The 20,950-nt window shown below is 42.5% G+C and overlaps 2 protein-coding genes across 3 annotated transcripts in view; one reads left to right on the plus strand and one right to left on the minus strand.

Moving 5' to 3' along the window:
- The window catches only part of MANSC4 (MANSC domain containing 4), an 18,268-nt gene extending 9,538 nt beyond the window's left edge, over positions 1-8,730 (minus strand). For both annotated transcript variants that reach the window (XM_074539005.1, XM_074539004.1), the window contains exons 1-2: positions 8,593-8,730; positions 1,094-1,237 (exon numbers count right to left, since the gene is read on the minus strand). The gene's annotated coding sequence lies outside the window, so the exon portion shown is untranslated. The remainder of the gene's footprint in view (positions 1-1,093; positions 1,238-8,592) is intronic.
- Positions 7,662-20,636, plus strand: KLHL42 (kelch like family member 42). Its single transcript, XM_014264225.3, has 3 exons — positions 7,662-8,702; positions 15,937-16,130; positions 19,424-20,636. The coding sequence occupies exons 1-3, from the start codon at positions 7,801-7,803 to the stop codon at positions 19,873-19,875; spliced, it is 1,548 nt and encodes a 515-aa protein (XP_014119700.1). The 5' UTR covers positions 7,662-7,800; the 3' UTR covers positions 19,876-20,636.
- The last annotated feature ends 314 nt before the right edge of the window (positions 20,637-20,950 follow it).

Genomic DNA, 20,950 nt, shown 5'->3' on the forward strand with positions numbered 1-20,950 from the left:
TCAAGATTGAGATCAAGGAATTTCCTTCTTTTCACATGAAGTGTAGATCAGTTGAGTGGGGAGAGCCTCAAACTCATTTTAATTCTTCAGTCATTACAGATGATGTTTTTTTTTTTTTTCCCAGAACTAGGCCCCAGTTTGGAAATTAACTGACAGGTGTAATATTTTGTACCCTACACAGCTCAGTGGAAGATAAAAAAGCCCAGAGCAGGTTAACCCCTGTTGATCTAATAGCAAGGCCAAGGCATTATTTTATTCATTGGAAGCTGTAATTAAGAGGATTCCAAATAAATGTCTGTTGTGGGAAATATGAGAATTAAACTGTTAGAAAGAGGATAACTGAGTAATTCTTCAAGCCTGTATCCTGAAAAGCCGCTCTTGGCACTTGTGTTGTTTTATTTAGTTTTGGAGTTTGATATTTTCATCTCTGTGATAATCAGCACTTAAAACCTTAAATACATTTTAAAATGCCTGATAGCTTGCACTCAGTGGACTGCACAGGGAAGCTTTTAGACATTTATCTACCATTACCACAAGTGCTATCGACAGTGTATTTTTTAAAATATTTGTTTCAGCTTTCCAAATATCCCAAGGTATCACTTGATTTGGAACACACTCACAATTTTGACAGACATGCCTGTATTTTGGCATTACATCCTGTAGTATGAATAAGTATGATTTTCAGATCTGTTTTGTTCTGTAAGATTTGCATGCAAAAACATTGATTTCTGATTGCTTTTCTCACTCTCACTCTTCCCCATATCTCCAAGAAGAGAAACCTGGAATAATCTGGGGAAGCACTTAACAAGTAGATGAAAAATATTCTTTCCTCCTCCTCTTTTCCTGAATAAATTTTAAGGGCAGAAATAGCTGCAAGGAAATTTTCTTTTTAATGAAAGATAGAGCGGTTAAAACAAGTAGATAAATGGGTGCTTTAGGCAATTTCCTTTAAAAACAGAAAACTTCTATTAAATTTCACCATCTGCTGCCAGCCTCCCCTCAATTTCACTTTAACTTTTCAATGGGAAATGTAAATTAGTGCTGAAATTTTAATTCACAGACATTTTGCAAGAAGGAAATGCCCGAGTCTTACCTGCAAACCAGGGACTGATTTTCCATGTGCTCTGCAAAGAGGGACCAAGAGGCTGCCACTGATACAGGGGAGTCTGTGGCCAGTACCAGACCAGCACTTCATGTTATTTAGGAACTCCTTTCATCCGACTCCTCACATTTCCTCCTGCAAAACAAAAAGCTAGGGAGGCCTGTTTCCTGTGAGAATATGAATATTTTTGCAGGCCTTTCAGTAAAAGAGATATAAATGGACCAGCCATGCTGGAACAAAATGATCTTTTTCATGATCCTTCTTATAATCAGAAACAGTCCTTGAAGTTTCCCACCTGGGCCAGCAGTGAGAATGGCACAATCCAGGAGCTTCCCAGCACAAAGGATTCATCACCAGTCATTAACTCTTTTTTTGCCAGACAGAAAGAAAAGCACACACTTTTTCCATATGAAGTAACAGACATGTCTTGATTTTTGGAACTGCTTTTATGGAATATATGGTTCTATCACTCAGAACATGTAAAGACCAGAAAGGATCTATTTTGTTGTAGAATTGTGGAATGGTTTGGGTTGGAAGGGACCTCAAAGCTCACCCATTTCCACCCTCTTGCCATGGGTAGGGACAAGTTCCACTATCCCAGGTTGCTCCAAGCCCTGTCCAACCTGGCCTTGGGCACTGCCAGGGATGGAACAGCCACAGCTTCTCTGGGTGATCTGTGGCAGGGTCATACCATCCCCACAGGAAAGAATTTCTTCCTGATATCCCACCTAAACCTGCTCTCTGTCAGTGTGAAGCCATTCCCCCTGGTCCTGCACTACATCTCTTGTCAGGAGTCTCTCTCCATCTTTCCTGTGGGCTCCCTTCAGGCACTGAAAAGCAACAGTGGGTTACACTGAGTCCATCTCTTCTCCAGGTACTGTGTGACAGAGCAGTGGGAAGGTGACAAGCTGTGAAGTGAGACCCAAGCAGTTTCCCAGGTGAGGTACGAACCTGCCCAAGTCCTCCTGTGAATGTCAGTAATGGATTTAATGAAATGTGCAGCATAATCCCATGTGACATCAGCATAAAGTTCCCTGCCTGTGTGCTCCACATAGGTAAACTGAATTTCAGGCCTGTATTAAAATTATATCTCATTTTCCTGAGATGTGCACATGTATTTTCCCTTTATTATAGTAGTGTTAAGGTCAAAGTTTTAAGTAAGCCAAGTACATTGATAATTTCAGAATATGTCACTGTAACTGTTAAGGCATAAAAGTTATAAAAGACTAATGTAACAAATCATGAAATAATTAAATGTAAATATGTGGGAAAAAATCAAACCAAGTCTTTGACATTATTCAAATAATCTGCTGGCTTTCTTTCTCCTTTAAAATTTTCCTTGAAATCAAAACTCTCTTGCAAAATATCTAGAGTACAACAAAACAGCATTTTTTGAGAGAACTGTTTTGTCAAAAACAGCTATTAGTGGTCAGGTTTTGGTTTGGAGCAATGTATCACATTTTTAATGACTCTGACCTTCTCTGAGGTTAGGGATAATTGGATCCAAAGATTCTGGTTTCAGTCCCACCCCAGTAAAAAGAGGTTAAATATTACAGTTTTTCTTCCTGGGGCTTCATACAAACAGTTTTTTAAACCCTTGTTTCCAAGGATTGCCAGGCCCTGAGATTCTCTCAGAGCTTGGCTTCAGACTAATTCTGGCCAAACCTCTGCTCCAAGGCTGAGTGTTCACGAAAAGAGCAACACAAGTGTTAGCCATATTAGATTTATACAAATATATATCTAGTGGCATTGCAGATTAACTTCAGCCAAGTTTTATGACAAAAGGCACAATGTTTAGCAAACACTCATGAACAGATGCTGATTTATGGCAGAACTTGAACTGGGCAAAGGGCATGGAGTTTCAATGTTGTGGTGAATTTTTCAGACCTGGATACTGAGTAGAAGTCTTCCATGTGGATTACCATTCATTTTACCTAGTTATTATGTACTAAAATTCAGCACTGCCTGTCTACACCAGGATTAAAAAATATCTGCTGTTCTAAAAGCACCCAGCTGAGTCTCCTCCAGGCACAGCTGCACAAGAAATTCCTGGCTGTGGATGCACAACACATTTGTGCAGAGCAAACATCGCTAACAGGGGATCCAGCAGCACACAGAGCACTCCAGCAGCCTGACCCCATTCAGGTTTTGTCAGGGAACATTCATTTTCACCTGAGGGAGTTTCAAGGAAATTCCTTAAGGGGCCTGTGGTGTAAAAAATGGACAAAGTTGAAGGCCATGGCAAGGATTTACACTATTCCACCTCCACTCTGCTGTCTAGGGCTTGGAATTCCTCATGATCCACAGAGAATGCCCATCACACACAGACTTTTTGCTGCCCAGGAGCACAAACTTTAGTATTAACCACTCAGATGTGACTAGTAAGTACTTGATAATAAACAATCTGCTTTCAATAAACATGCCACCCCAAGTATCTTTTTCAGTAGAGCTGCAACATACTTTTATTGCAAGGAATAAATAAGCAGCACATTAAAAGCAGAAAAAATAAACAGAAAATATTAGGGAATAATGTCTGAGCAAGTGCTATTAGAAATAAGAGTGCTTGCTTGCTTTTTATTTTTTTTGGGGTTTTTTTTTTTTTTTAATAGTATTGCTATTGGCACTGTGTAAGAAGTGATTTGTTTGGCTGTGAATCTGAAAAGAGAAATTACCTTTATTTAGCAGGTCATCCTTCACAAATGCTAGAGTTCAGCTGAAGTGAAATTATGCTCTGGTCAGTTGCTCTCAGAAATGCCAAGATCCTTTAGAAACCAAAATTTTTAAATGCTGAAATACTGCAGGATAATGCCTAAGTTCCATATATGCTTACTTTGTATCCTGTGATGGGGAAAATACTGAACAATTTGGCAAATCCTTTCCAAAAGACTAATTCCTGTCTTTAGTAATTCCAGTGTTACTCAATGCACAGTTCCCTGGCAGTGCAGTACAATTCCCTGGTGTCTCAGAGGGCAGAATGTGCCACTTTATATTTTATATTAGATAGCATGGATGGATACTTTAAATATCCCCAGATTCAGTTCCAGTTCACACTTTAGATTAATAAGGCTGAAAGGAATTCAATTTTTCCACTGTTTTTTTTCCACTCAGTGTGGTCCTTTCCTCAGAGCATTCTTGGTTTTAATTTTTAGTTCTCAAATATTATCCAGTGTCTCCCTGGCTTCACTTTTCTCTGTAGCAGTAACCCCTCCTGAGTCTCTGTGATTCCTTGCTTTTGTTATGCTGGGAAAGTCAGAGGGCTACAGAAATGTGTGCCCAGGCAGAGAAAGGCTGAGATTCTCTGTGTCATGGCTGAATGGTCTATTACAATGGGGTGGCTGTATGAAAAAAGCTTCTTCCATTTCCATGTCTTTTTAAAAGAAAAGAGTGATCTCTCTTTGGCCTTGGAAGGAATTCAGACATTAACTATGAGGAAATAGTTCAGGCACCAGACACAGGGCAAAATTATGTAGCGCAAATGGCCAAGGCAACTCTGGAGTAAGAGAGTCTTTACTGACACTCTGGTGTCTGCACAATCCCTTTCTTGGCACTTGAGAACCCTTTTTCTTGGTATCAATTTGTCTCTCAGGTACTCTTAAGAGAGGCCTGAGCTGTCTAAAACACCTTGAAGACTTTGCCCCAGGAACCAAAGTCTACAAGACAGGTATTGAAAAGCTGAGCAGAGTTACCTTTGTCTTCCTCTCTGAGTGTCTTGTTCTTCAGGACATGTTTTTTTGTCATAAACTCATTTCACATTTTAGATTTAAAATCTACCATGATTGTTTTCATGTTTGATGCTTCAGCATGTTCTTGAAGGATGATAGATAGTCCTTTATACTTGTTTCAAAGATCATGCAAATCTTTTATGGCTCTGAATGACACATTTCAGCTTTTGTAGCTCTAGAAATAGAGTTCCAACTTAGAAATAGAGTTCCAACTCTGGAAAATATATTTCTTATTCCCTTAAGGTACAACCAAGATGATTGCTGGTGATACAGCAAAGCCTTTTCTTTGATTCCATTATAATAACATGTATTATTGATCTAAGAAGAAACCAGTATAACCTCAGAGTGGAAGACAAACAAAATTATCTTCACAAGAGTGGAACAAAAGAATAGCCCTTGCCTTGGTGTGTTTGCAGTGTAAGTACTCTAGAAACACATCACACATGACTGATGAGTATAGGAAAAAACAAGGGACCTGTTCTGTCAGCACACTCTGGCTTAGCACAACTGCCCGGCCCTGAGCCTGGAAAAAGCAGAGAGATGACAATCAACTTCCCCCCCCCCCCAAAAAAAAAAAACACCAAACCCCAAAACAACAACAAAAAAACCCAATAATTGGATAAGGAAACAGGCTTTTTGTACAAATGGTCACTCAGTACTGCTGATCTCCTGGGCATGTGAGAGCTCCTGGGGAAAGCTGTGGGAGTCAAGGCCATCAAAAGTTTGCTGGCAGCAATAAAACACTACTGCATGCCAGAATGGATCCAGCTCATTAACAAACTTCATGGACTGTGAGGAAGAAGGACTGGAAATCCCAGGCAGGCATAGGCTCATCTGGCAACATGCAACCAGAGAAGAAATATTTCATCCACCCAGGCTCTGGTGTCAACACTTTGAGGCTGAACTTACCATAACTGACTATATGGAAAAAAGCATTCACCAATTAGGAGCTAACTTACAAATCCATGAAACATAAGAGACTCCAAAGCAGATGTCTAAAGATGGCAATCCTGCTGTATTCCAAAAGGACAGCTTGCTTGCCATGCCAAACATGAGATCTCTGTTTTCCTTGGGAGTAATCATGATTACAATTCCTTGAAATGCCTGCCTGTGGGAATTAAAGGACAAGAAGGAATTAAGGGTTGGACTCCTACTGAGGTGGTGAGACACTTGTTGTGTGGGATAATCTTTTGAAGGCTGAACCTGAAGCAGAGAAAAAAAACAGCCGAGTGCTCATACTTAAACTTCAACACTAGGGGAAATGTTGTGGTGCTTTATTAAGAACAGAAGACAGGAAAGTGGAATCTAAATATTATGTAAATAATGAGGAAGACTGAAAGAGAAACACAAACCAAGCAAACAATGAAACATATTAGTAGGAAAGAGAAGGTGAGAGGTGATGGTGACCCAGCTAGTGAAGAGACCTCTTTTGGTCTGTTGAGATTCTATAGAAAAGGATTTCAGAACATGAAATGGGCCCCTCAAAAGCAAAATGATGAAGATGCTTTGAAGTGAGGCAGAAAACATGCACAGAAATCTACTTCACCTCAAAAAATACTTTTATAAAACTCAGCAGAAGAGAACACCTTTAACTGAGATTGACATTTGTGTCATCTCTATGGGCTAGAGTTAAGATCAACAAAACAGTGATAAAGGATCACAATGCTAAAAAGTAAACAACCCTGTCTTCCTTAAAAGAGAGGGACAAACCCCCACAAAACAGACTAATACCACTGAAATGTTTTAATTGTGAGGAGAAAAAATCCTTTCTGAGCAGTGAAAATAGGGAGTTGTCTAAAAACTAAGCAAGCTGCACAAACTGGACATGAGTCACACTACTGCTAAAGTGAAAGAGTTTCTATGGTATGCAATATCCAAAGGAAATATGTTTATAAAGATTATATATATATATATATATATATATATACATATATATAGAACATCTTTATAGTACATATCAGCATATAAGAATATGGGCATGGCCGACTTTCCATCTGTTTCAGCAGATGGTAAGGTTTTTTAAAATAAAGGACTGTTTCTGTTTGAAGAATATAACAAGGCAAACAGCAATTCTATCATTTTACCCTTGCCCAAGATGCTCAGTTTGCTTTTTCCTTGTTCCTGTCAAACAAATTCAGGGCTCAATCCTTAATTTCCTCTTTCCTTGTTCATGTCAAACAAACTCAGGACCCTGGTACGTAGCTCAGTCCTGAGATGTCCTGCTCCAGGAACTCAGTAAATAGAAAAGATGGAGCAGCAATAACAGGTTATGCAGTGTCTTCACAGGGCAAACCAGGGGCTGGGACACGCAGGGAGCGAGGGTCAGAGCAGAGTCCCGTATCGCCCTCGCCATCCCCGGGTCCCTGTGCCGCTCTGGCCGTGCAGGGGGAGAGTTCAGCTCTGCAAGGGATGCGGCAGAGCGGGGACGCGATGGCACCAGGCTGCCTGTGCCGCTCTCCCGCTGCTTTTTCGCTGCGCGAGTGCCTGGGGAATGCTGCCCCGGCCAGGGATGCAGCGGTACATTTATGGCAAGGGGTTAGAGCTGCGGCTGCGGCTGCGATCCCGGCCCAAATCAGGAGAGGGGAGCGCCAGGGGGGATCGCTGCCCCTCGGGGCTGTGCCCTGGAGCCCAGCACCGGCCTTTCCACCGTGCCCCGGACACCCACCCTGGCAGGGCCCGGGGGATGCCCTGACGGCCCCCCCGGCGGGCAGCGCCGGAGCGCTCAAACATTGCCTTTTTCGGGCTTTTTTCTCTTTCCTCCCTTTGTGCGTTGTGTGCGGTAGAGTTTTTTTTTTTTCTGTTTTTTTTTTTTTTTTTTTTTCGCTTCCCCTTGTCGCTCCTTGCAGGGCCGGAGCGGCGGCAGCGCTCCCGGCATCCCGGGGCCGCTCCGCCCATCCCGGCCCGGCCCGGCCGCGGAGGAGGAGCCGGCGCGGCGGCTCCGGCCGGGCTGAGGCGCGGCCGGGCCCGCGGTGAGCGATGTCCCTGGCGGAGCGGCGGCGGCGGCGGCAGCAGCAGGAGGAGGAAGAGGAGCGGGAAGGGGAAGCAGGGGATGGGGCCGGTGCCGGGGAGGAGGTGGTGCAGATCCGCCTGGGGGACAAGTGCTACCCGGTGTGCAAGAGGAAGCTGATCGAGCAGAGCGACTATTTCCGAGCGCTCTACCGCTCGGGCATGCGGGAGGCAGGGCAGGGCCAGGAGGAGCAGCTGCTGCGCGGGGGGCTGAGCGCCCTGGGGCTGGAGCTGGTGCTGGACTTCATCAACACGTCCTGCCTGGCCAGGCTGGAGCAGGAGGAGGGCGGCGAGGAGGAGCCGCCGCTGCTGGAGGAGCTGGTGGAGGCCGCGTCCTACCTGCAGGTCACGCCCCTGCTGCGGCTGCTGCTGTCGCAGGTGCGCCTGGGCAACTGCTTCGAGCTGCACCGCCTGGCGCAGGTGTACGGCCTGCAGGACCTGCACGACGCCTGCCTGGACTTCATGGCCGCCCACTACCACCAGGTGCTGCGCAGGCCCGACGCCCGCCCGCACCTCCTGCTGCCCCCGGCGCTGCAGCAGCAGCTGCGGGAGCGGCGCATGAGGGGCACGGCCACGCTGGTGCTGCTCGGGGACTTCATGGGCCCGCCGGGGCTGCCCGCCGGCTGCCACCCCGCGGGGGACGCGCCCTGGGCCATGCTCCGCTACGACGAGGAGGCGCAGCGGTGGCTGCCGCTGGCCAACAACCTGCCCGCAGACCTGGTGAGCGTCCGCGGCTACGGCTCGGCCACGCTGGACAATTACCTGTTCATCGTCGGCGGCTACCGCATCACCAGCCAGGAGATCTCGGCCGCGCACTGCTACAACCCGTGCCTGAACGAGTGGAGCCAGCTGGCCTCGATGAACCAGAAGAGGTAACCTCTGCTCCCTGGTGTGTGTCCCTGTCTGGTGTTGAGGTAGATCCTGTTCGCTCACATGGCACTGGCAGACCTCTCTGTGCTCTGAACCACCAAGCAAACCCAATGAGAAAACTCCTTTCCCGCTTTCTTTGTGGTGGGTTGTAACTCCAGATAAGTGTGTAAAACGCCAATCACTTGTTTTTAAAATTTTAAAAGTTTAATAGTAATAAAGTGGTTATAAAAATTGCAATTCAATTAGAGTAATAATAGTTTGGACAGACTGAATTAGGACAATATGAGACAATAAAAACAAAGAGTTACGGACGTCCGGGTTCCTTTTTCTGGGCAGCATGAGCCCAAAAACGGACACCCGTTAACAAGGGATTAACCCTTAAAAACAATAGCTTGTTGCATATTCATACACTTCATACATAATGCATAAATTCCATTCAAACACAGGATTCTGCCTGGTCAGTGTCAACTTCTTCCTCTGAATCCTTACAGCGCCTTCGAGGCGGGAAGAAGTTAGTTTCTTCTTATAAGAGGACAATAAATTCTTTTTCTCTGAAAGATTTGGGTGTCCTGGGGCTGCTGTCTGGTGCAAATGCCTCATTTCCTTTCTTAAAAAAATCCCACTAACATAGTTCTTATTTTAACAACAAAAGTTATCTTTTAACTACAAGACTACATTTATCATATTAATAAAATGTTAATACAGCACTACTAATCAATACATAAAAACACATATGGTAAATAATCTGCTTAGAGCCATGTAATATGCACTTTTCACATAAGTATGTGACAAGTTTTCCTGCTCTTAGCAGGGATGTACAGCTGTACCAGAGCTGGAGATGGCTGAAACAATTTAGTTGCAGCAGTTGTCCAGTGGTTTGTACTTTCATAAAAATCTCAATGTTTTGTAGGCCTGCACTTCAGTGAAATACCAGAAAAACATCAGGAAGATGGTGAGAAATTTCTCACTTGATGGGAATGTTTGGATCTGGGAATCATTCATTGTTTTGACAGTTTTTCTTTTTTACCTTTATGCTTTTGAACCATTTACTACACATTGATGTTTTAGTTTGCATTCAGAAACACTTGTATAATTTATATTTGAAAGAGCAATAGAGACCTAGCCTTGAGGAGGGCCCGAGAGGGAAGGCCTTGTCCCTGGCCAAGGTTGTGGCTCCTCTACCTTAACCACACTTTGGAGTTTTAAAAACAAAAGCTTTCATTTCACTGAAACAAACTGGCTTTGTTTCCAACATGAACTTCCTCTTTGTTTCCATTTTAGTAAAAGTGTTTTAAATTTTATCTTTTCTCTCTGAAAAAGTAAGGAGGCCAAAATTCACTGTAGAGTGGAAATCCTCTTCTCTATCCAGTGAACTGAAAGAGCATGCACACAGACCCAAGCTGTTGTGCTTTGTATCTGGGTGGTTAAACTGCAATTTTTATTCCTGGCTCTGTTTAGCTTTTGCCACCTAAACCCCCTCAAAACAGGGATTAGACCTAAAATTAAATCTTTCCAATTTCACCTTTTTGTCCCCCCCCACTTCTTGTATTGTGAGAATTTTACTAAAATAATCACCTTCCTAATCAGTCATCGCAACTGATGAGAATCCATTTTTCTCAGGGTTTCTGACTGCTTGGAACGGCGCTGGGAAAAGTTTCATCTGTAAATGAATGTTTGGCTTTTAAGCACTACAAACACCTTTTCTTACAGACCTTTCTCAGAGGCTGAGCCTGTAGCAGAGTTCCCTGAGGTGCCTGGGGAACAGAGATGTTTTAGCTAGCTTCATTTGACGGGGTTGGGAGCACTTGGCCTCGCTAGAAAAGCAGGGTGGGGTCAGCCCACACAGTGTCTCATATGGAAACTGATCACAGAAGTGCCACATTGATCGAATCACGAGGTTCTGTTTCTGTGATGTCTATAGCAAGAGAGCTGTTACTATGTATGTTGACTCTGCAACGTGGGTTTTTAAAAAATACCTTCTCCAAGGTATTTTTTGCCCCATACAGTTTGTGTATTCAAACTCTATATCAGCCTTTTTTCCTCCACACTTTCCCTTTTTTTGCTTTTGCTAGGATGTATAATCATTATACTTGAGATAAACACATGGATATTTTATCCTCTTACTGTTTTCAATGGCATTGCCATATCAACTTAATCTTCAAACCCATCACAGTTGGCAGCAAGGTGTTCCTTTATGTGGCTGTGTTCACAGGGGTCTGAGGATGAGGGAAGAGATGAGGATCTGACTCCATGTTTCAGAAGGCTTGATTTATTATTTTATGATGTATATTATATTAAAACTATACTAAAAGTATAGAAGAAAAAATTTCATCAAAAAAATAGCTAAGAATAAAAAAAGAAAAAATAATAACAAAAGCTTGTGGCTCGGATAAAAAGTCTGAGCTAGCTCACTCTTATTGGCCATTTACTAAAAACAACCACATGAGACCAATCACAGATCCACCTGTTGCATTCCACAGCAGCAGATAATCATTGTTTACATTTTGTTCTTGTAGCTTCTCAATTCTGAAGAGGAAAAATCTTCAAAAGATTTTTCATAGAAGATGTCTGTCTAGCCTTTAGACTAGAGTTTCACACTGGCCATTTACTGCAGAAAGACAGCAGGCAAATGGATATTTTTGGAATAATCTTTATTCTTAAATTTCATAGTAGCTATTGCAGGCCAAAAAGTCCCCAGAATTACACCTGCAAAGTAGCAGTGAGGACGTTGTTCCCTGAATAACTGGGGGAACTTTTTTTAATGGAAACTCAGCTGACTCCTTCACAAATCACATTTCTGATTTTGCCAGCTTCATGGAGTCTCAGCTCTGCAGTTAATTATTACTTTTTCTATCTGATATGACATGTCAGCTCCCTGATGACCTGCTTGGTGCTCTGCAGGAGGGATGGCCTGTGTCCTAGGAGCCAGGAGCAGCGTCATTTTTAACAAGAGGGGTTTGCATGCTGCATGTCCAGTGCTGATGCCTGTCTGCCACACATCTGTGCTGCAATTAGAGCTGCAGTTCTCTTGGCATTGTATTTTTAGTTTGTTATACTGTAGTAAAATAAGCAGGGTGGTTGCCCAGCCTTCTGCTTGGGAATTACAGCCATGTGACTGTCTGGCAAATGAATTTATGTCAGCTGATACAATTACATCCCATGGATGAAATTCGACATACCTTCAGGGAGGGCTCTAGTTTCCATTGAAGTTGGTTTGACTTCAGACTGCAGAGGATCTGCATTTGTCCTGCTTGAGTGACCCCATGTGTTGGCCTCAAAGGAAGGCTGAGGAGTTATGGATATAATTTTTCTGCTCTACTCTTCATGTAGGAGCTTTCTGCCCTAAACAAACCTTTCAAGTTCTATGGTGTTTTTATCATGAATTATTTCCATTGTTGTAATCTCCTCATGCTTAGATGAAACACTTCTAAGTTACTTCTAAGTAGAAGACGAAAGCCACCTGAATGTTTAGCAGCCATTCTGGTTTGGGTCTTCACTGTTGGCTTTCTTTTTAGGTGTACAGGTCTTATTACTTTAGTTTCAAATTTTTTCACAATAAGTAAGTCATGTATAATGTTCTTGTGATATCCCCCAGGAGCTTCAGAGAGTGTTATTCCCAATTTATGCATACCCAAGGGAGCTAAAATAATGTGCTCAGGCTCCCCAAGGAAGCCTTTGGCTGAGTGTGGAATTTCTCATCGTCTGAGTGCTAAATCCAGTGCTGATCACAAATAATCCACAGCAGATCAGATTTTCTAGACCTTTTCATTCTAGACGTGTTTCTGTACTTGGAATTCTCAAGACAGAGAATGACCTGAACTTTTTAATAGAAGCAGCTCCATGTTAGAGTTGCCCAAGATCACTTGTGGTCTCTGGAGTCAAGAAGGTAACAAAGTGTTTCAGTAATGTCCTTGAATACCTTCTAAACATTTTCTTTTTTTTTTTTTAAGTGAATGCTGTCTGGTGAAATTTACTATTTAAAAATAATATACTCATAGGACTTCTACTGCAATATGCCAGTTACAGATGTATATTCCACTTGGATTTTCCTTCAGAACCTTCACACACATGGCAGGTACATCTTCCAGGCCTGGAAGACCTATGTAAGCCCAGGCTGGAATTATGGAACATGATTTTTGTGAGCAATCTGTACCTGAACCACTGCCACTCTCATGATTCTTACAGAAGTGTAGGAGATGATGATTCTAGGGAATACTGCTTGTTCAGGAGATCTTCTCTTTCCCCGTTTTTTACTGTTTTTTTTTTTTTTTTAATTCGCTCACAATTCTTCTGTGATGGAATAAAATAGTCTTCAACATTTTTTTAAGTTACAGCCATCCACACCTTACTTACCACAAATGTATCACACACTTCTTAAGCTAAATGTTTGATGCAGTGTACTCTGTGAATTCACATAAGAAATATAAAAAAGGGAGAAAAAGGAATCATTGATAATATGTAAAACACTTTGGAATTGCTCCGTAACTGTGTTTTCACGGTTCCTTGTCTGTGTTGTAAGTGCTTCAACTCTAGAATAAAGAGGTCATCTGATTTTTGAGAAATTTTAAGGTTAAATTCATCATTTGGCAGGAAGAAACAATGCTGGTTACTCCAAGGCTCATGTTCTGCAGCAGGACCTAGGCTACCTTGCAAATAAATACATGTTTAACTCGCTCTTGAAATCTTCCAGCAGTGTAGATTCCAACCTACACTGGAAACTTCCTCCCAGCTCTCTTGTTCCCATGTTTAGTCACCCCTCTGATCAGAAAGTCCTCCCCAGTATCTGGGCTAACTCTTTTTGTTGTACACTGAGGTTGTCAGTGAACAAAAACCTTGTGTGTCCTTCATAGCCACTGTCCCCACGGGCTCCTGCAGATACACTGAGCACAGTGCAGAGCCATGAGGGGTTTTGGGAAGCTGTGGAATGTTATCTTTCATGCAAAAAGCCTCTCTGCTCCAGCTCCTTTGCATTCATTGTTATATTTTCCTTCCTTTGTGCACCAGCACTTTGCACTTTGTTGAGTGAAGAACGGATTTTGAGCGATGGTGGAACTGCTGTTCCTGGGCTCCTGTTCAGAGTCAGTGGGGGCAGCAGAAGACAGCTCATATCTCAGTTTGTCCCAGCAAGAAGGGACCCTCTAGGCCTGGTTTTTGGGAAGTACATCTTGGTCCCTCAGGTTTAGACAAGTCACAGGTGTGAGTGGAGCTCTGTTGTGGTGGAATCTGTCTGATTCTGCCCTGCTGTTTCCAGGCTGTGGTCCATGGAACAGTTGGTTGTGGAGAGCTGGCTGCCTGCTCAGTGTTTGCTTTCCTTGTTTCCAGCTGCTGCCACACATGAAAAGAGACTAAAAATGCACTAAATATTTCCTAATGTGCACTCTCCATAAAGACACCTGCTGTTACTGGCATGGAAAGGTGAATGGCAGAAGTTTTTCATAACATATTGAGCCATTGTCCAAACTTTCATATGAAGTGTGCTGATGGATACTTGCAGCTACTTTTGAGTAAAATTAACCTTATTGTTAGTGAATTCCATAAACCTGAGATACCTCCACTGAATGTCATCCATTTTAATGAGTGTTTGCAAGTGGTTAAATGACTGACATGAAGGTTTGTGACTTCCTTTTAGATTATTTAAAGCTGAAAGTTGTCCTGTTTGTGTTTCAATAGATAACTTTCCCAGTGGTTTTGCCCCTTTGTTAATTTGTGGAAATTTTTTCTCTGTCCTAACTTTTGCAATAGGTATATTGCTTTCCAAATTGTAATGTTTTGCAAATACTTATCCTCATTTCATACCTGCTTTTGATTGCCATGTTATTCTGGATTCTCTGAAATGGAAAGCATAATTGCTATTGAGGGAATATGAGCAGACTGACCTAATCGTAGATGTCAGGGGAAAAAATAAGAATAAAAAGTAATTAATTCCTTCAGAGGAGCGTTTTAGTTTCCAAAGCTGTATCAGGCTGACAAGAACAAAGTGATTCCATCTGGAAACAAATCCTTTTTCCAAATAGATTTAATAAAAGAAGCTGCAGGACAGTCTGCAGCTAGGCAGGGTTCATTTTATCCAGACAAAACCCTGTAAAAGTACTTAGCAGTAAGTTTTGAATGTTGGATTCCTGCAGGGTGGTACTCCTTTTGCTGCCCAGCAGGTCTGAAACATCATTTCAGTTTTACAGACACAACACAGTTCCCTGTTTGACTTTGTGCTGAGCTGGTGCACTCCAGGGACTGCCACACATCCAGTTAATTGGGATGGCAATGGTAAAATCTCAGTTGGCTCAGCAGAAGAGAAGGAACAACCTTTCTAGGCAATGAGACTGTTCCTGGGGAGAGGAAAAGCTCATCCTCTGTTAGGCCAGCTTCCCTAGCTGGAAGGAAGAGCAGCATACAAGAGTTCTTTCTTCACATCCTCCAGCTTCTTCCTCCAGATCTGCACCTCTAACACCCATGGACCATTTGTTTCTGTCTGTGTTACCTTCAGGGTGTGAGATAGGAGACTTCTCGTGCTTCAGAATCCAGAAGTTGTCCTTTGCCATGTGGGAATTTTGAGAGCATAGTGGAACAGACTAAGAAAGAAATGACCCATTTGGAGGGCATTGCTCATGGGATGCAATGTCGTTTTTGTTCAGCTGTGGGTAGAACATAATTTACAGATAGATATTGCTTCAGAGGATGTATTTAGTAGTTTAATGCTGAGTAGGCTACAGAGGATTCTCTCTTCTTTCTTTTGCTGAACAGGATTCAATGTGTTCCACTTTAAATTGCTTTTTTATTAGGGTTATTAAAGAGAGTCAAATAAGTATGCCTTCACAGGCATCCATCAAGCCTTGTTTGAAATTTCTGCAATTTTAGCTGAAATTACATCTTTCTCTGTGTGTCCATGTAATGCACTTTTCTCTACTGATGGCACATTGTTAAAAGCCTGATAAAAATGACCTGTCTGCTGAGCACATTGGTTAACTGAACATCTAGAGCTGAACTGGCACAGACTGAAATACAAAATAAAATATTCCTCAGTCTCAGCAGCATCATCAATACCATTCAAACTGTCACTGAGTAATTGCAGTGTAGTTACAGCATTTTGGCCTGGCACAGAAGAGTTCAGATGCTGCAGATCCCTCAGGCAGTGGTGCAAGCTGTGAGTGGTGATGAGTCTGTCAGAGCCTGGGTAGGAAGAACTTTCCTCTGTATTTCTGATGCACCTCATTTCAGTGCTGCAATCTGTTCTTTCAGGTCCAACTTCAAGCTGCTGGCTGTCAGTGGGAAGCTCTATGCCATCGGTGGCCAGTCCCTTTCCAACGTGGAGTGCTACAACCCGGAGAACGACTGGTGGAATTTTGTGGCGTCCATGCCAAACCCTCTTGCAGAATTCTCAGCTTGTGAATGCAAGGGCAAGATCTACGTTATTGGAGGATACACTGCACGAGGTAACAAGTTTGCTGTTAGTTCTTGTTGCTTTTTACCTGATTGTTTCCAAGGCCTAGATAATTTTCTCCTGTTCTTCAGGAAAGCTTTTGAACTCGTGTAGAAGGCTGCGTAATGCTGATTAAAACACAAAGAAGTAAATTGCTGGTGGAAAATTGTTGATGAAATAAACAAAACAAAAGCTCTATCAGAAAAGAATCAGGGTTGTTTTGGGGATTTTTTTCCAGAGCTTTTGTGGACCTGGGGCTCTGTTACTTGCAGAGAACAAGCTGATGGGTACTTCAGCACCCAGCTTAGCCACTACCCCTTTTCTTAGATTTTAATCATGCACTAGAGAGACGTCTCAATAGATACACTTTGTTTCCTTTTTAAATACCTGGTTTAGACTGTCAGAAGGAATAATTAATAAAAAATATCTGCCTGCCTCCGTATTTCTCATGTATTAATAGATGTCATGGTCTTTTCACTACAGTACTTCAGTGTTTCACAGGCAAATTCAAGTTATACCTTAATAGAACAATCAAAAGCTGAAGCAAGAACCAACACTTTCAGCTTACTTAATTTCTATACCACATTTTCTGTGGACACTTTACAGAGGGGAGGATTTGAAGTTTCATTCTCTTCTGACAATTACTTTTATCCAGTGGGCAAATAAGTTCAGTTAAAAAAATGCTTCCATTTGTTCATTCTTTAAGTACATAGTGCCATTTTTTGGGACGAAGATATTTTCTCAGAGCTTTAGAAGTCAACTTTTCAAACATGTCAAATGTTCAGTATTTACCAGGAATTCGTAAGTTTGAATTTGGCCTTTTCCTACTTCAGTTGACCACAGAAGTTTTAAGGCTTTCTTTCCAAGCAGAGAATGAAATTAGAAGACAGATCAGCTTTTACAGACAGTACTGCAATCAAAACTAAACTGATGGTAGAACAAGCTAAAAGTGTCTGAGCAGATTTGAACCTCTGAATCATTTTATAAAAGACACACTGCTACCCCTTAAGGTTCCTTTTCTGACACTTGTGCTGTGCTTTCATCAGGCTGCCTAGTGCTGGTGTCATGAAGAGGAAGATCAGCACATTGCTGATGCAGATCCCATTCCTTGCATGTGCAGATAGGATTATTGCCCTGTGTCAGCCTCCTGACGCAGTACTTGCTGCCTGTAGGTTTAGCTGAAGGAGAGTTGTGCGTTACCTCTGGCTTCCTCCACACTCCAGGGCATTGCTGCTGCCCTCCAAACCCCTGTCCTTTCCAGGTCTTTTCCTAAAAGCCTTTTTCAATGGAAATGGAGCAGTAAAACAATAGGAAGTTTTGAGCAGTGGATAACTAGCACACTTAGGCTTCTGTATAAATTCAGGATCACTCCGGACAACAAACACCTGTGGTTGCTATAAATAATTGCCTGAACAAGGCTCTGGAATCAGTTTTTCTGTGACATCTTGGTAGCAAACTTAGACACCAGGATTGCCACAGTTGCACTGGTGATTTTCCTTCTGAAGTATGCCAATTTCAGAAAGTGTTAAGACCTAAAGATATGAGAAACACTAAGGTTTGTGTGCTGGTTTGCTACCTTTACTACGTAAAACACATGCAGCAATTAATGGGGTTTTTTTAATGATGTTATTTTTAGTAATTTTTGGTATTTCTGTATATACCTCAGTTTTGGTAGATTTTGTGGGCTGTTTTTTAAATTTGTGTAGAGCATTCTCCTGAGACTGCACTTTCCAAAAGATGGCAGGATCTGGAATTTCCCACTGTAAATTATAATAACACTTCTTGAATAAAGTCCTTCTCTTGAGTTTGCAGCTCTCTTCTGAACTTAGATCCTAATAGAAATTCCATGTCAGGCACTGGAGTGTTCATATTTTGTATTGTGGGTTTTGTTTTAGGCTTTTTTGTTGTTTCAGTGGATATAAAAGATCCAGACTGTGGACTGAGCATTTGAGGGCCATGTTGCAGTGGATTTCTATTTCATACACCTTCTCTCAAATAGCACATTTTCCATGGAAGTTTACTGCTATAGATAGTCATAGAAACTTAACTGGGACTTCTCCTCCCCTTAATGAGTCAGAGAGTGATAGGTTGTTTGTAGACAAAGGTCATCTATATGTAGAGCTGTAGTTTCACAGAGCACTGCCATGAAAATAATCAGGGTGCAAATGCTGGACGGAGCAGCACCTCCCTGATCATGCCACTGATGCACTTCATTCATGACAGTCCAGTTATATTTCTGGCTATTTATACCTGTGCCCTCACAGAACCTGTCAGTGTGTCCCTGTCTGCTCTTCCCCCTGGGAGCTCATCTGGAAGTCATCATGCAGGGCAGACTGGTACCATGGAGGGGATTTAATAAAAGACCTGTCTAGAGTCTGCAAACCTGTTCCTGCTTGTCACTTGAGCTTGGATTTGAGCTCAGGTCTCCAGAGACTTGGGAGAGACTGAATTTATTGAGTTGTGTGTATTCTGTGATAATTGAGTGAAGCCTTGGGCACAGCCAGGGTCTTCACTGCACCATAAATCAGGGTGGCATTGTAACAGTTTTGTGGAATAGCACTATTGCAAACACATGCACACACTGGGTTGTGAATTATGGAGATGATTTCCTGGTTCTTAGATGATTTTGACAATGTGTGTTTCTCTCTTTATAAAGTGCCCTTAGGTCATCCAGGCCACTTGCTGAAATTTAACCAGCTTTAAAAACTTTATTCCATAAAACTTTGGAACTGAAATGCGAAGTGATGAAACATTAAAAGTAATGAAACATGAAAATGTAACTGAAACATGGACTGAAATACGATGTATCAGAGTTAAGCTTGGATGATAAATCATCACTTGGCAGCCATTAATGAAGTGTACTCCCTTCATGATAGTTTGATTCATCTGTGACCACTTCTGGAGATGAGACTATTGCTCCCTTTCCCTCTTTGTAAAAAAATACTTATGTATCAATCAGAGACAAAATTAAAAGCATGAGCTGAAAGGTAGGGATTAGATTCTGCTAAAATCTACGGGCCCAGACAATTTACATCATGCAATGTGCCAGAAGTAGCATCATTTTTTTCCCCTGTGCCAAGGAACAGAACATTCAGAGTTTCTTGTCAAGGGCAAAGAGCTGCAGTTGTCAGTGATCACTATTTCTCCCCTGGCTTGCCCTGCAAGTGTGTGAGCAATCTGCAGGAAAGGCTGGGACGCTTTGTAGGAAAGAAAAAACTTCTGCACATGGGGGCTTTGAGCATGGTCAAAGCTCCCCCACGAGTGCCTTGTGACAGAATAATTGACTTGTGAATGTCTCTGTTTCAGGCAGGAACATGAGCATCCTGCAGTACTGCCCCACTTCCGATTCCTGGACCAACTTGGAGCTGTGCGACGTGCACGTGCGCAAGCAGCAGATGCTGTCTGTGGAGGAGACCATCTACCTGGTGGGGGGCTGCATCCTGGAGCCAGGGCCCGGCCACAGGTCCAGCCCCAGCGAGGACGTGCTGACCGTGCAGTCCTACAACATCGCCACCAAAGAGTGGCTCTACCTCAACGAGAACTCTTCCAAATCCGGCCTTAACTTGACTTGCACGCTCCACAACGATGGAGTCTATATCTTGAGTAGGAATATTACTCTGTCTTCCAGCTTGGAGCAGCGTCTCTTCCTGAAGTACAACATCTTCACGGACACTTGGGAGACCCTGGGGCGCTTCCCAGCCTTTGGACAGAACATTCTGATCTGTTCTATGTATTTGCCTGATGGGCGAAAAGTGTAGCAACACGAAGGTTTTCTTTTCAGTTCATTATGTTTTTTTGATAAAATATTGCTCCCTTTGAGTAATTCCATTTTCAGAATGTCATCTGGTTGCATAATGCAGGCATAAAATACTGATTCTGTTCTCTAAAAAGGTTTCGGAATTCAGTATGAAGAGAAATGCTTCCAGAAGCATTTTTAAGATGTGGATTTGAACATTTTACTAGTTTGGATTAAAATTTCACCAGGTATTGTTTGCAATTTAAACGTAAAATTATTGTATTGGCAACTGATGCAGGAGTTCCAAAGGCAAAACTGATCAGTCTGGTTTTATTCTTTGTCTTAGTAGACAGTGTAGAACAAAACATATACAATTTGAAAGTGGAAACAATTCAATAAAGTAAATAATTAGTATAATCAAAATCACAACAGGATTTATTTCTTTCAAAGTACAGTTTTTACTCAAGCAATGTTCTGTCAAATGCACTCTGTTTCAGATTCTTTATACTATCCCATTTTTATCTCTTCCATGGCAGCAAGTGAGATTCTCAAAGGTGCCAGCAATTGGGGTCCCATCAAGAACTTTCTCTGAATTATTTGTAGTACAATGCTTTGCCAGGGACTGGTAGGAATTACCTAGAGGCTGCAGTTGCTGATTGGAAAGTAGATGCTCCTTTAATGGAAGTTGGCAGCATTTCTTGCTACTGTTAAGACAGAAGTAAAAAGGCTTTTTATTCAAAGGGTGGAGTTTCCTAATTGTCATAAAAGTTTGAGTCTTAGTTACCTTGCTGTGTTCTGTGGTACTTAAAACTGAGTTTTAAAGCTCAAATTGCAGCTGGCAGCAAGCTGCGTGTTGAGAAGATGTCCCTGAGCAGGGGTGATCCTGTTCCAGGCACATCCTGGTTGGTAGCACTCCTGTGGGACATGCATGGAAGGCTTGACTCTCATAAATGACTCCCTGAACACGTCCCCCAGAGCGGGGACATTGAGTGTTGGCTCATTCTTGTGTCACCAGGGAAGGCTGCCTCAGGTTTGCCACACAACGCTGTACTTCTGTAAAAGGCAACTGTAAGGTGGTCACTGTGAGTTCTCTGTGG

Source organism: Zonotrichia albicollis, chromosome 4, assembly GCF_047830755.1.
Source record: "Zonotrichia albicollis isolate bZonAlb1 chromosome 4, bZonAlb1.hap1, whole genome shotgun sequence".
Classification (NCBI taxonomy): domain Eukaryota; kingdom Metazoa; phylum Chordata; class Aves; order Passeriformes; family Passerellidae; genus Zonotrichia; species Zonotrichia albicollis.

Excerpts from the sequence above, each read along its gene's own strand:
- KLHL42 (XM_014264225.3), top strand. The coding sequence starts at position 7,801 with ATGTCCCTGGCGGAGCGGCGGCGGCGGCGGCAGCAGCAGGAGGAGGAA. Across the intron at positions 8,703-15,936 it reads GCCTCGATGAACCAGAAGAG|GTCCAACTTCAAGCTGCTGG; the intron begins GTAACCTCTGCT and ends CTGTTCTTTCAG. Across the intron at positions 16,131-19,423 it reads TGGAGGATACACTGCACGAG|GCAGGAACATGAGCATCCTG; the intron begins GTAACAAGTTTG and ends TCTCTGTTTCAG.